Here is a 15,100-nt window from a genome sequence, read left to right as displayed (position 1 = left end):
GGAGAAGAAGGAAAACCCAGGGGAGTCAGTCCACTGCGCCCCAACCTGCAGAAAGCCACAGAGATGTCAGGATACAATACATACTATAAAGTTCTTTGCTGGAACAAAAGCACTCTCATTGCACTCTCATTCTCTTCTAAAACAACAGAGTTGTAAAAGTTATTTCTATAGGCGTCTATTTTCTCTCTCGTAAAATTGTATGAAAGTGTTTCCCAAAAAGATCCAATGGCTATTGTTCAGCCAACACCCCCGCCCCAAACGGCACTCCTTCACTCCCATGGGCCACACCACTGAATACAGCAATCAGTCTACTGCCTCACAGCCTTCCTCCTCTGTCTTGTGAAAGCCAGAACATAAACCAAAATTGTTCCAGAGACACTAATCTGTGTTTTCTGTACACTCCCCAAGAAGAGACACAACTGACATATTTTTGTATGTCCTCCAGAAAAGAGTTTTCCCACCCACTCTAAGGAGATTTAGTCTTACAAAGGATTGCTAAACAAGTCTCCTATCCAAACTGCCTTTTTTTTCCCGACACATTCATGTGACAACCACTTGTCCAAGGTTAGAAGGACTCCTTCTTGATTTCTTGAATATGTCCCTGTCATCACTCCAAGGTACAGATTGGCCATTTGAAACAACTGAGCCATGCATAGACACAAACGCTTTGCTGAAGCATCTAGTTGTTTGTTTGTGCTACACATTTGTCATTGTTCCTGTTATCAGGCAGCAGAACAAGAGACGCAACAGAAGGGAAACAAGCAATTAGTCAGGGGAAAAATAAACTATGGCACTGCTTGTGCCCAGGGAAGACTTTAGGAGCACAGCTGTGTCTGCAGAAATTCAGGACCTGAGCCACCTGGTGCAGAAGGAGTGATGTTTTTTTGCCACCTTCTCATCCAGGTAATTACATCCATTTCATGAACAGAGGCAACTTCAGTCAGAATAAAGGTTCAGCCCAACCGATGGCCATCCTACCTCTTGTGTCTGAGTAACTGATGCATCACACAGGGTTGGTAATCACCATGACATTTCTGGCAAACGAGGAGGATTGAGGAGAGTATCATCTCCTTTCACTCATAGGCCTTTCCTCAACCCTGACTCTTTCCACATTCCAAACCAGTTTCCTTTCATGCCTTTAACTCCTCCCAAAGCTGCACTCTAACTGCCAGTTTTCACCTCCTAGACATTGTCACTGCAGATTTTCTACTCGGATCCCAGCTTGCACCTCCCTGTGTCTCCACCATGATCCAGTGCCACAATGGCAATCTGTGCCATCTCAGCAGAACCTTCAGCTGTGCATCCCCCATGATCACACAGAGCTCCTCAAATGGATATTTTTCTCTCCTTAAACCCTCTCTTCTCTAGGTCTGGTCCACATGAAGGTAACCTACGTGTATTACCAATTATCCCTCCTCGTTGAAGGGGTCTGAGTAGCAAATCCAAGACCTTCAGCCCTACCGATGAACCATACACATAATGATTTGAGTCATCAAAAGTGAAGTTTTGTCTTCAAATAATTTATTTAATACCTAGTACATTATACACAAAAGACTGTGTTAAAAATACAATGTTTAATTCTGAAGTCAAACATGCAAAAACACGTCTAAGGGAAGTATTAATTTTGCCTACAAAACCTGTTTCATTCCAACTACTGGCTGGATTTCCTTTCATCAGGGAGTAGTGAGGGGGTCTAGTTGTTGCTGAAACAGTTGAATGTGTTAGGAGACTTTAGAGCGGAAAATACAGTCTTAGGATTAAGGGTAATGTGGGAACTGGATTTTTTTTTTTTTTTTTTTTTTTGCTTTCATTTGCTTAAGTGCTGTAGGAGACTAGAAGAAAGCTTCCTAAATGTTCTCTGTGCTTCTTATTGCCTGAAACTCTGACATGGAAACTAGTTCAGACTGATGTGAAAGAGTATTCACTGTCTGTGGCTTCCAGAAAATCAAGAGCATCTGTGCTTTGAATCCAGAACTGCTGCAGAAGTCCTGAGGAAAAAAAAACAACCCAGTTTCAAACACCTCATCCCAGCAGTTCGACTATTTGATTTTCAACTTTCTGAGTCCCAGCTCTTTACCCAGAGCACAGTGTTATATCTCTGCAGTACACTGCAAACATAACTCAACTTTGAGGGAGCAAATGTAGTAGTGCTGAGACTGAAAAACCCTGAGGATAGGGAGAGGAAGCTTATTAATAAAAACCTCCTCTGTGGAGTTAGACTTCAACAAAAAAGGGGTCTCAACTTTTCCCCTGTGTCCTACCCACTCCCCTGGAATACAGTTCATTCTGCAACTTCTGTGATCTTGGAACAAAGTCAGGCTAGATGCTGGGTAGAAGTTTGGCGTACAAATTTATCTTCATCATCTCTTCCTGTCCCACAGGATTAAGAGCAGTGTTGCAACGGTACAAGTGAGTGAGGAGCAGAAACTGTCGCCAAAAATTAAATCTAAGGTGGCACTAGCCCTTGGCAAAGTCTTCTCTAGCCTTTTTCAGTCAGTCAGACGTACTCATTAAGGGAACGCTTTTTGGGATGTGTCAAATACAATCTCATAAAAATCTCCTTTCTGATGGGAGTTTTAGGTTATAAAAGTTAATGCAATGCAGATAGCTAAGTTGAACAGGCTGTTTCCCAATAGACTCTGGTATAAAAAGAATTGCATTATATAAAGTTTGAATCACAGCTTTCTCAGCAACTGTTTGGTACAAACCAGATTTCTATCTCATAAAAGGCAATGAAAATAATATGGAGGGAAGGCTGCACTTCCTAGGAGAAGACATGGCAATAAGAAGAGATTTTGAACCTTTTTTTTTCCCATTAGAATGTATACATCCAAAATAAAAGCTAAAGAATAATTTCATTATTTATTGCTCCCTCTTTATTTAAAAAATGCATAAAGTCAGACTGTCTGGCTAGAACATTATGAGGATATTGATGCAGTTAAAAAAAAAAAGAAAAAGGATCTTTCTACCCGGAAACCTGATGTGTCACTCCTTCAGCTTTGTCCCTGGGGGCAGACCATGGGAATTCCCAGTCATGGGCCACTATGGCTCTCAGCCAGCTCTGCTATTGAGTATGTGCTTTCAGGCTGGGATGTTGCTGTGCTGCAGGGGCAGAAAATGAGTCTTCAGTCTGTTTACTGGTATGATGAGATTGGGTCTGAGGGTGCTGTGTAAAGAGTCCCACAAACCTCCGTCAGCACCATGAAGAAGCAGGGAGCCTTCTTACCTGCCAGAGAGGAGGGAAAAATTAGACAGACTTTGCCTGAAACAACAACAACCCAAAGACTTTTAGAGACTCATAACATGTTTTGATTTAGCTTCTTTCACTGAGTATCGGACTCATTCAGGGCTCTCAGAGCTTCATGGCTGGTTGGGTCAGAGGGGTACATGGGATTTCAACCCTTTCCTTTGAAACAGGCACAGATTTAACAGGTGAGGGAATGACAACCATTTAGCTTTACATCTACAATCATACCTCTCAGTGTGCTTGGTTGATTTGATGCCCCAAATCTCAGGACACAGCTATGGCTACATGGTAGTTCAGCACCTGGCTTCAGGTAGGAACTGCACCTGCCCCTTGCTCAGCCCATACTGTTTTATGTGGTGGGAATGGTCTGTGCAGCTGGAACTGAGGTGCTGGTGGCCAGATCTTGGAAACATATTGGAAGAGTTTGTCTGCAAAGAGCTCCTCTTTCTGCTTGCACGGCATTTACAGCACACTGCTGACTAATGCACCTTACCCCTGCCCATGTCAACCTAATGGATATTTGGTTTTGGCCCACAGGTATGTGCACCATTCACATCTCCACCTATTCCAGCTCTTAACAGGGTAAAGTTTAATCATTCTTATTCCTGGTGCTATTTTGGGGGCAAATAAGAGTCATTCTGTCATTGCGTGCTCCAGAAAACATGAAAGTCTCTAAGGAGCCCAGGCTTCCTGTTACCAATGCCTTAAACTTTGCCCCACCTTTGGGAAGCACAGGCAGCTAGTGGAAGAATGTCATCCACTCTAACAATTGATTTTCTTATGTACAATAACGTCAGACCTTTTAAATAAAAGGCTGACCCGTCTCCTTCTAAAATAATTCATCTGTTTTATGGAGTGTTGTTCTGATTATATACAATTCCCACAAGAAGGGAAGTACCTTTAAAATAAGGACTATTCAGTACTAGTACAGGATTTCCTCTTGTTGTTGATAATTTCCTCTTAACAGAAGATGCAATGAATCCCAGAGAAATTCAAAGGGGCAATCTACAGACAGTTAGGCATCTACATTATACAGGGAACATTGTTGAATCACATTGATGTTTTCCTGATAAAGTAAAAAACAGATATACCTGCTGTGCAGCATGTAAAATAGTTCCTACAGCACACACTTCAGTTCCCTTTGCTACATTTTTAATCACTATCCAATCCCACAAACTTTCACATAGCTATCACTGAACAGCAACAGATGACAATTTTTCTCATTTCATCCTTTGCTGTTTAAATCCAGCCTCTGAAATAGCCTCCACTGTTAAAGAGGTCAGCCTTGGTGACAATAAGAAGAGGTATGACCAAGTCATTATCAGCACTATCTACAGCAGATATATAGTATGAAACAAGTTAACAGCTCTTGTGTTCTCTCTACCAGATACCCCTTATCTGGTGGATAAGGAGGCAGAGCTATTTTTCCACTACTAGTCAGAATGTGCACCTGCCCTACTAATGCAATGGCGAAGGACCTCATATACCTATGTAGATGGCTAAGCCATGCCCAGAAACACCATACCAAAATCCAGGAGCTAAGTGGCTGTACTAGCAGCAAGGTGGTAACTGCTGCTGAAGGCTGAGAGATTTGTGGAAGAGGCTACCAGTCATTAGGTGCTCTTCTCAGTTATCTTGATGTCTCAAATTCTCTGTCAAGTTGGGTCAAGCCCCCTCTCATGCTTTAATTCCTTGACCTCCTTACCCTTACTTGACCAGATTGTACAAATGCAATCAGTAAACCATGCTGTGATGCATTTTTATAGCCAATAAGTCCATCTAGCCCTGCTTTCCCCCTAGCCAGTGAGCTGACCCATCAAATTCAGTTAAGACATTCACACACATTTGTTTCAGCACTTTACTGGTTTTAAACTATTTGCCTTGCTGTTTGTATGTTGCTCATCTGTTTCTGGCTTACTGACCAAAATTACAAATACCAAGTATTACCCTCCCTTCTCTGAATCCTCTGCATACTGGCACGCAGCTTATTTTTTCATCTGATGTCAGGTATTTCCATATCTTTGCCACAAGCAATGCAAACAATGCATCTCTTCATTCATCTGTTCAGCTTTCCTCTGATCGTGCAGATCAGCCTTCCTTCCTTCTCCTGCCATTCTGTCCCAGAGCTGTTTCACCAGCTACTCCCAACATCCTATTTTCTGTGAAAGCAGTGCAAAACAGACAAATGCTGTTTAACCTGTTACTAATGTCTGTCCTTAGATTTTACAGCCTACCTCGGAGTAAAGCCACCTGGAAAGCTCCAAGAAGCCTTTTCAATGCAGAGAGAAAAGTGTGGTCTGCAGAGGCCTCCCAGTGCTGAGGCTGCCCCAACAAGCAGTAGTGCAGAAGATGTGCGAAATGGTTGCAGCTACTCCCCCCTTCCTCTCCTGAAGCAAGTGGCCTGGTAAAAGGCCCTGAAAAGGTCTGAGCAATGTAATGTGGTTAAGGGCTTTATAAGCAGGGCAGAATGCCCCCAGTGCTCAGCTGTCTTGAGCACTTAGATAAGCTCCTCCTGCATTATACAGCTGTGTTACATGATTTATTGAAGAAAAAAAAAGAAAAAAACAGCTGGAAGAAAACCTCTGTCTATGAGGTTTGCTGTAAAGACTTGGGCAGACTGCACACAGCATGGGTTAGAGCAAGGCAGTTTGGTCCACTCCTTCAAGCTGCATGAATAATCAGTAGAATTTGCTAGCGAAAAAATTATGTGGAACTAGCTGGAATAAGAGAGAACATATAATACCCAAGCACTTCCTTAATAAAAGCTTTCAGCAAACAAACCCTTCAGACTACTAAAAGACACCTTCAAATATCTGTATCTTACTAGGTATGGGTATTTTAATATTTATTACCACAGTCAAGCTACTATATTGCAAGCATGAGTCAATGCTCACATATTCTGGCTCCAGAAGAAAGGGACTGTTCTAATTTTTATTTATAAGGAGAGAGAGGCACTCAGTTGCAGGCAAAGCACACACAGACCCTACGAGGCCAGGTACATTGGTTAATATGTGGACATATTGGTGCCTTAACGTACTGAGTCACAAGTACCACAACCGATCTCTGCAACCTTTCATGTAAGGCCTCAGGAAAGGGCTTTGTAAATAATTTTTGTTGCCTTCCAGCACAAAGCCCGTGACCTCTACATTACTCACTAGAGACTTCCAGCTCCATGTAGAGCGCATTACAATTTAAACTGGGAGTTTCTGGCAAGAAACATTTGTCCATATGCACACAATATAAAACAGGAAGAAGGATTTCAGTTTCTCTCTGCTCACTTGGGCTTATTTGTTGCAGGAAAAAAAAAACAACCTGGCAATCTTCCCACCACTATGCAATAGTCTAGGAAGGCTCCTGTCACCTGGGGACTTACATGCTGATGTGTGAGTGAAGAGAGCAATAGCCAGGATTCATGGGGTTTTCAGCATGATCCTAATAAACTCTGTCATGCTACTAGTGTAAAGACAGGAGCACTGAACAGAAAGTGTCTTAAGAACTACTGACAGCTTCTTTCCAAAAGCTAAAAAAATGTCACTTTCATCAGCTATTCCTTTATGCCAAAGCACAGAACAGATTTCTAGAGGTTTGTATCTGGTTTTGTGCAGTATTTACCAGCCTTTTAACTTTATTCTGCACTCAAATCCAGACTCCTTGATAAAGGAAGATAATATCAGTTTAAATGAAACACCACATCATCTTACATCCCACACAGAGCTTTAGCCTGAGGATTTCCGGATGGACATATTTCATCCAAAGCAATTGAAGGTAGTTGGGGGGTCACGGGATATATTCCCTTTCTTCTCCGGCATCCCTCTGGTTAAGCTTGTGCTCCTCAGTTACTCCTTTGCAATAGGGTAAACAAGTAAATGTTTTGGGCTCAGAAGATATCTGTTCCTTATAGAAGCAAGCTTATTTTGCCTTTCTCAGTTTGTCTTCAGAAACCTAGCATCCTACAGGAAAGAAAAAATAGCAGAACATCTCAGAACTGTAGTTTTTGAGAAAAAACAGCATTTATCATTAATATAGAATATTTCCAACTACCACTGTCTCTGAGGAAAGGAGACAAAGCACTGCCATACCTGTTTCACAGCTGGCAAAACAGATATGCATTAAATGATTGTCAAGCCACATGTACGAAGTTAGCACCAATAATAATACAGCCCCGGGCTTACAACTCTGGTGTTTCAGCTTCTGGGCCACACTTTTCCCTTTTGAGTTACTAGTTTTTGTGATTTCCTAGAATTTATTCCTCTCTTTCTACCATAACAACCAGTAGATTTTGAATCCCTAAAAATTAATATTGAATTACTGCAAAAGTTGAATAAAATTAGTACTTTGTCATTGGTAGTGGAAAGAGAAGACAGTGGACATAGAGACAAACACCAGCAGCTAAACTTTTATTGCACTCTGCTTCTGAAGTCCATTCAAGAGTAGGACAGTGGGACAAAAATAATTATAGGGGTCTTTCTACACAAAAGAGCCAGCTATTTAGAGGGAGGCAAAGTCATTTGAATGTCAATGAAATAACCATTAAAAGGCTGAGAAGCATTGCCATTTATTAAAAGATCTAAAGAATAGTTGCATGCACTATAGCAATCTTCTAGGTAGGAGTTGTTAATTTGCTATAAAAACCTGTTAGGGACAGGGCAGAGGGTAATTAAACAGGAGACAATACACACAGTGAAAGGAAACTGGATTTGGAATTTTACAGCCTCTTATTTCAGGTTTCTACATGAAATACTAGGCTCTATAATCTCTCCTTAATAACACCTATGTATTTCTAGCTCCCACAGTTTTGCATTTCACTTCTAGCAGTGGTCTCCTACAGACTTGGGAGGAAGGTAAAACAAGGTTACGCACTTGAATGCTCTCCCGCTCTTTCCAGCCTCACAGCAATCCTTCTGAGAAAGCCTCTCATCAATGCCACTCCTTAATTGGCCCAAGAGCCCCCCTTTAAACAAAGCTCTAGTCTCCCACAGGGCTGATCTCTTTCTGCTATTCTGGCAGAGCTAAATCCAGACAAGGATGCGCCATTTACCAACACAAGTGTAGTATAAATTCAAATGCATAGGAAAGAAGCGAAGTACTTCCAGGAGAAGTTGTTGATGTTCTGCAGGCAGAGATTTGCAGGTAGGACAGACCTCATCTGGAGAAAACCTATCTACCAGTAATCCTGGCAGGTTGCTACTTAAAGTGTTAGGCACCAGTGGTACTGCTCAGTAACAAACACAGGATCAGTCGGAGACCTTGGGTAGATTCTACACTAACGGACTGACTGACTGTGAGCTAAACCAGACTGTAAGGGACAAAACTTTGTTGCAGAGCTATAGGGCAGATAACAATTTCAAGAGTTAGACAGAAAACAACTCCACATTTGTAAAAATGATCACTTTTTAATAGTAATAAAAGTCACTAAGACTATTCAAGTGCAGTGCAGCTTTAACCTCTTCTATAGCAGAAACCCTTGTATCTTCACTGTCTGCCCACACACTGCCAGGCACGTAAAAGTTACATGCAAAACAAATCCTACATTTTCCTTCCCTCAGCTGTTACTCTGAGGCACTGTGGTTCTTCATGTACTCAGCTAGTGTAGCTAAGCATGCCATAATATCTGAGAAAAGAGTAAATACAAATGCCCAAGGCAGGACTAAGTAGGAATTGTTTGACATCTCCCATGATACCCAGAGGCATAGAATTCTCCACTGATATATATCAGACAAGCATGTCATTTAAAATAATTTGTTCTTTCTCCTTTATTTAGCCACAACACAGATACAAGAGCAGGCAAACCCCATCCAATGGAACGCCTTCAATAAACCTGTTCAGATTAAGATTCTCATGAAATCAAACAAAATATACATGTACATGCACACACTCTCTCACACACTGAACACAGCAGAGCCCTTACAAAATGAAGAGTGGCACTGAACTGCACTTAAAAGTAAAATGCAATAGAAAAATCAACTGGTTAGGATGCATCTGTTAAGCAACAAGGCTGTGCACCGAAGGGGTTCCACTGTACCATTCCATTGGCTAATTAAATACCAGCATCATTCATTTCAGGTGAGAATGTGAAGCTCACAGAGAGTCTGTGATACCCAAGAATTCAGGCTAATAGAACAATTACTCCACTGTAACTCCAAGCATAATCTGGCCCTATGAAATGAATATGCATATGACCAGCTCCAGCTGGAAGACTACTGCAGGTGACAACTTTATTTCCCTTAACTTCCCCAGCAACTAAACCCATCACCAATACACTGTGCAATTTGGCTTTTGCACCCTCCTTACTCATACCGTTCCTTTTGGTGGGAGAAATAATAACATAGTGGTTCTGAGATGTGAGTAAATGTTCACTAGGGACTAAAATAAGATCACCAAATATACCAAACTACTGCAGAAGAAACAGAAACTGGACTCTTACATAAACTGGTCAAGCAGGTCCATCTGATTTGTCAACGCTTTGCTCAGAAATATAAGACTCAAATATAGTTTACAAAAAGAGTAATTCTTTATAGAACATCTCAATGTCAAAATACTAATAAAAACACAGCTTGTTAATGCTGAGAAGAGTGGTCTTGGAAAAATTAATAACAAAACTAGGCCTTCACCAACATTAATACGTGATATCTCTTCATAAAAAGTCAGTCTGATGCACTCAGGAAAAATGAAACATTTGAACCAAACTGTTTACAAAAGCGACTTAAATGCTCAGCAGAGATCTAACACAAGTGTTAACAAACCACTATGGTAATTTTATTTTTGGACAACTTCAGCAACTATTAAAAAAAAAACCAACAAACCGTTAATACAACGTAGAAAACAACAAAAAAATCCAATGAGACAGTTTTTAGACAGACTTGTTTAAGGTGAAGCTGTACCTTTGTCCCAGTTATTAAGAACTTCAACATTAAGGGTGGCATAACCCAGCTCAGCTAGGTTTGTAGGCTTTCCCACCCTAACTAAAGAGTTGGTTCTTAGAAGGCGCCAATCTCAGTCCCCCAGGGTCTGTATGGTTTGCTAAGTGTTGCTGACTGCGTTGGTGTAGATGGGCTCAGCACATTGGGGGACAGCAGATGAAAGGAGCCAAACGAAAAGGGGAACGCAGACAGCGATGCCATGGAGGAGAGAAGCGGAGGAGACAGTTTAGTAGTAGATGTGACCACAGGGAGCACTGGTCCAACGCTGCCATTTGGGGGCACTCTGAGTGAGGAAGTTTCAGCATGTGGGGCAGCAATTCTGGTCTGGTGATGCGGTTCTGTAGAAGATGCTACAGTACTGGTATTGCCATGCCCATTTTGAGCCAGCAGCAATGGGTGAGGTATGTGAGGGTGATGTCCAAAGGCACTGCCCCAAGGAATGTGTCCAATGCCAGTGTGTGCACTACTTGCTGCTTCCCGTTGAGAGGCGTAGTTATTGAGATGAGACACGAGTCGAACTCGCAGAGGATCAGAGGCATCCAGACCCTCTATGATACTCAGGTATCGAGCAACTTCAGCCAGGCATTCTCGAAACCCCAGACTCCGATAGTCCATAGCCAAAGCATGAGCATCAAAATAACCTAAGAGAAAAGAACAGAGTCTTAAGATGCTGTTTTCTAGTTATTGTCTACAAGTAGCCTTCCCACTCCACCCTCCCCTGTAAGCATATTTCACTTGGATGTGGTTAGTATTCCCAACCATAGCCTAGCTGCTGAGCTCCTTTTTTTTTCCTTTTTTTTTTCCTTTTTTTTTTTTGTCTAACAAGCTTTTCTGTGCTGTGATGCTGCAAGTCCCAAGACTAGTCAGAAACTGCCATTTTTAAACTGGAATTGCTCACTGCCACTGGAGGAAAGTATTTTTGCTCTTTCCATGGCTCCCCTGTGCAAGCAAAACCACAGCACAATGAAATTCATTAGAAACACAAGTCCTAACTTTTCAGAGGGGACTTAAACAGGCAAAGTACTTTTTTCTTAAAAGCACTTTTCACCATTTTTACTAATTCTTTTCACCACTTATTTCATCCTGTATTTTTTCCTAGTTTCGAACTTTTGGAAAGTTAGAGAAACAAACATTAGACAACAACAATAACTGTGTTTTCCAAGCTGCCAAAATCTGATTCACTTCACAGTGCTGACACATTGCTAGAGAGACTTGCAGTCACTCTCCTCTAGAACAACTCAGAGCAAGCACCACAAAACCTTTCAGTGCTAGCAATGCCGCAAACCTTGTAAAGTAGGATAAACCCCCAAATTCCTGATGAAGCATATGATAGCTACCATCCACGTTCTCCAAGCACTCCCCAGCACACTGCACACCCGATATTCAGGAATATGCTCCTCTCACAGCAGTCTCTCTGCAGAGCTGCTGCCCCACTGTCAGGCACAAAACTTTACCTTTCCCTCCTGCTGTATGCAGCATTTTCAGGTGATCGACAGTCATCTGCAGAATCTCTGCTTTTTCCAACTTGGCTGATCCCTAAGAGGGAATGGGGAGTACGAAACATTTTAGGCAGAACCAGAGACGTTACCGAGGGTGACACTCCCTGCCGGGAGCGGAGGGAGGCAGAGCAGAAGGACGCTGGGCGCTACCTGCTTCTCAAAGGCGCTGGGCACCAGTCTCCTCAGTTCGGACAGGCTGTTGTTGATGCGATCGCGGCGGCGCTTCTCGATGATCTGTAGGGCAGAGAGCGGGGGTCAGGGCGGCCGGGCCGGGCTGCGGGGAGCCGCGGCCGGCCGGCGGGCACTCACCCCTCGGCGCCTCTTCCTGGCCAGGATCTGCGAGGTGGTGGAGGGCGACATGGAGCCCGCGGCCGAGCTCAGGTTCCTGCGGGGGGAAGCGGGACACCGGTCACGGCAGGGGCTGGGGGGCTCGGGGGTGCCGGGGCTGCGCGGGGCCGAGGGGAGGGAGGGGGCGCCACGCAGCCCCACGGTGCCCACCCTGCCTGAGCTCACCCATTCTCGTCTGCGCTCTCCTTCTCCACCTCGATGGCCTCGTCCAGCTCCTCGCTGTCCGACGAGCTGTACTCGGCGTGTGCCCGCTTCATGGCACCGCCGGCGGGGATGGCGCCAGGGGCGGCGGGGCGCGGGCGGCCGTCGGGGAGGCGGCGGGCGGCAGGGCGCGGGAGGAGCGCTCCCAGCGCGCGTCCCGCGCCTCGCCCGGCGCCCGTCTCCCCCATGGAGTTCCCACGCCTCGCGGTGAGGCAGGAGGCAGCGGGCAGGCAAGGAAGCAGGCAGGGAAGCGGGAGCAGCGTACGGTCACAGCCGGGCACGGCGCGCCCGTCGCCCCGCACGGCGCCGCCACGCGCGGGCCCCGCCACCGGCCATTGGCCGCCGGAGACCCGGCCACAGCCAATCGCCGCCAGCCCGCAGCGGGGCCACGCCCCCACGGCCGGGTGGGCGGCCGTGGGAACGCGGGGGGAGGGTGATGGATGGATGGATGGATGGATGGATGGAGGGGTGGAGGGATGGATGGATGGATGGATGGAGGGGTGGAGGGATGGATGGAGGGATGGAGGGATGGATGGAGGGAGGGAGGGAGGGAGGGAGGGAGGGATGGAGGGATGGAGGGATTGAGGGGTGGAGGGAGGGATGGATGGAGGGATGGAGGGATGGATGGAGGGAGGGATGGAGGGATGGAGGGAGGGATGGATGAGGAGGGAGTGTCGGGCAGGGATGGCAGCGGGGCTGGAGAACCACGGGGTGTGGGTGCTGTGCAGGGCCAGGCAGCACCCTTAGGGCTCCTGCCAGCCCTCCCAGCAGGGTTCCCTGCAGCCCGAGCCCATGGAGGTGATTGCATACTGCAGAGGCTGATGCAGCTTCCAAGGGCATCCCTAAGGCAATGAAGCCCTGGGCAAGCTGCTTGAGGAGAATCACAGAATCACAGAACCAATTAGGTTGGAAAAGACCTCTTGTCAACCACCTTGGCAACTAGACCATGTTGCTAAGTGCCACATCCTGTGTTTTCTTAAACACCTTCAGGGACAATGACTCCACAATCTCCCTGGGCAGTCCACTCCAATGTTTTTGATATTCCAATACTGTTTCTGTTAAGAAGTTCCTCCTAATGTCCAACCTGAACCTCCCTTAGCACATCTTGAGACTTTGTCTTCTCATCCTGTTGCTTGTTGCCTGGTAGGAGAGGCCAAACCCTATCTGGCTACAACCTCCTTTCAGGTAGTTATAGAGAGTGATAAGGTCACCCTTGAGCCTTCTCTTCTCCAGGCTAAAAGAAGAAGGGGAAGCCTGGGCGAAAGCAGCTTGCACTCCATTGGAAAAAATAGTGAAATGGGTATCTAAAGCCCAAAAGCTAGGGAGGCTTAAACTTGGAGGTTTTTAATCTGTTGGCAGTGCAAAAGGGAAATCAAGGTATCCCTCTTGCCTGTGCACTTCTAAACTGCAAATCTGCCACCCACATCCTCTCCTTGTTTATCCCCCAGCCCCCCACTCCCCTGTATTGTGGTGGTGGGTAGAAGCAGAGACAATTTTTAAGAAGATGAAAGCACTTGGCCTTTGCTGGCAAGGAGGGAGGGATGACAGGAAAGGTCAGCACTGGATTCAGGGTGTGCAGAGCTCTGGCTGGTATGCTTGCCATGAGTACATGCTGTTTTGCACTAAGCAGGGCCCTGAGCCTGAATGCCATATTTCCCCAACAAGTCCTCCTCATTCTGCCAGCTTTTTTAGGCTGAGGTACAGGTGAAACGGGACAGGTGAAACGAGGGTATACTCTTTGAGGTGGTTTCATAATAATTAAATTTTCATTTACATGGAGCCTTTCAACTAAGGTTCCCTTTCTAGGTTGATTCTTCTGCATTTCACAATCAGAGGGGTTGAAGGATAACCAAGACAAGCACAGTGTGAGAACAAAGAGTTGAAGAACCTAGGTTTTCCCATTCCAAGACCTTGGAATAGTTGCCTTCAACCTCCTAGTGGTTCAGGTAAAAGTTACTGTCAGAGAGTTGCTCCATAATTCATGGATGTTTTACAAAGCATGTCTGGTCGGAGGGAAATGGAAGCAGGGAAGAAGACAAAGGTAATAAAAGAGCTGCAGTTAAGAAGATGGAAATAGTCCTGCAGCCACCTGTAATTTGCTAACAGAAGGTGATAGAAATATTCTATTGCCACATTACATTTTTGATAGAGCTATCCTTTCTGCAGTACTTTAATTAAGCTTCTGTCAGCATTTCTATTGCATCCACCTTTCCAGCTTCTATATTTTTGTTGTGAAACATTTCTGCCTGCACCACTTGCTTTTACAGGACCAAACGCCCGGTCAGTGAAGGGTGCAGTGACATTTATGCCTTTTTGGCCTGCAGACTGAGTTCTTCCATCCAGGCATGCATATGTCTTCTTCTTGCTATGGAGAAAAAAAGGCATGGCAAAAGAAGTTCTTTGGCATTAAGCATTGATTGCTTATGAGTAGAGGTCTGGCCACGCAGGTTCCCAGCAGCTGGATCCTGGAGCTGCCCCCATTTTTAGCTCTGTGAACCTCTGGTGCCAGGAAGCCTCCAAAGAAGCCTTCTGAGCTTGTGTAGACACTGACTTCTCCAAATAATTTACAGGAATGGGCAGGTAGACTGTAGCTGGTCCTCTACACAGTGTGTGAGCAATTGCAGTTGTCTCTCAGCAGCCGTGGGAAGATAGGAAATGTTTGCCTGTGTGTGGTTTCAGTCTTCCCACCCAGCCCTAGGAGGAGCAGAGCAAAACCAACTTTAAATTAGTCTTATGCTTTTCTGGTGCTGGGCATGAATTCATGGCATTGGTCTAATTGTTAATTGTGTCCCAAAGGGAAGTTTTATTAGCCCAAAATTGCCAACACGTTGAGATAGCGCTGTCATGCATCTCTCTCACCAGACGGGCAGATGGGAGAGCAGCCC

The 15,100-nt window shown here is 45.0% G+C and overlaps 1 protein-coding gene across 1 annotated transcript; it reads right to left on the bottom strand.

Moving 5' to 3' along the window:
* Positions 1 to 8,620: 8,620 nt before the first annotated feature.
* HEY1 (hes related family bHLH transcription factor with YRPW motif 1) lies at positions 8,621 to 12,411 on the bottom strand. Its single transcript, XM_032713154.1, has 5 exons — positions 12,180 to 12,411; positions 11,976 to 12,051; positions 11,817 to 11,900; positions 11,622 to 11,703; positions 8,621 to 10,808 (listed from the first exon to the last, which is right to left on the bottom strand). Exons 1-5 carry the CDS (start codon positions 12,401 to 12,403, stop codon positions 10,225 to 10,227), a joined length of 1,050 nt encoding a protein of 349 aa, XP_032569045.1. The 5' UTR covers positions 12,404 to 12,411; the 3' UTR covers positions 8,621 to 10,224.
* Between the last annotated feature and the right edge of the window lie 2,689 nt (positions 12,412 to 15,100).

The sequence above is a fragment of the Chiroxiphia lanceolata genome, chromosome 1, assembly GCF_009829145.1.
Source record: "Chiroxiphia lanceolata isolate bChiLan1 chromosome 1, bChiLan1.pri, whole genome shotgun sequence".
Classification (NCBI taxonomy): domain Eukaryota; kingdom Metazoa; phylum Chordata; class Aves; order Passeriformes; family Pipridae; genus Chiroxiphia; species Chiroxiphia lanceolata.
The sequence above is the reverse complement of the archived record's forward strand: the minus strand, read 5'-3'. Positions and strand labels throughout refer to the sequence as shown.

What these genes read in the sequence shown, in the direction of transcription:
- HEY1 (XM_032713154.1), bottom strand. Translation starts at nt 12,403, where the DNA reads ATGGGGGAGACGGGCGCCGGGCGAGGCGCGGGACGCGCGCTGGGAGCG. An exon ending in CCAGCGCCTTTGAGAAGCAG is followed by an intron (nt 11,704 to 11,816) that starts GTAGCGCCCAGC and finishes ATTCCCTCTTAG; the next exon opens with GGATCAGCCAAGTTGGAAAA. An exon ending in GCATACAGCAGGAGGGAAAG is followed by an intron (nt 10,809 to 11,621) that starts GTAAAGTTTTGT and finishes CTTTTCTCTTAG; the next exon opens with GTTATTTTGATGCTCATGCT.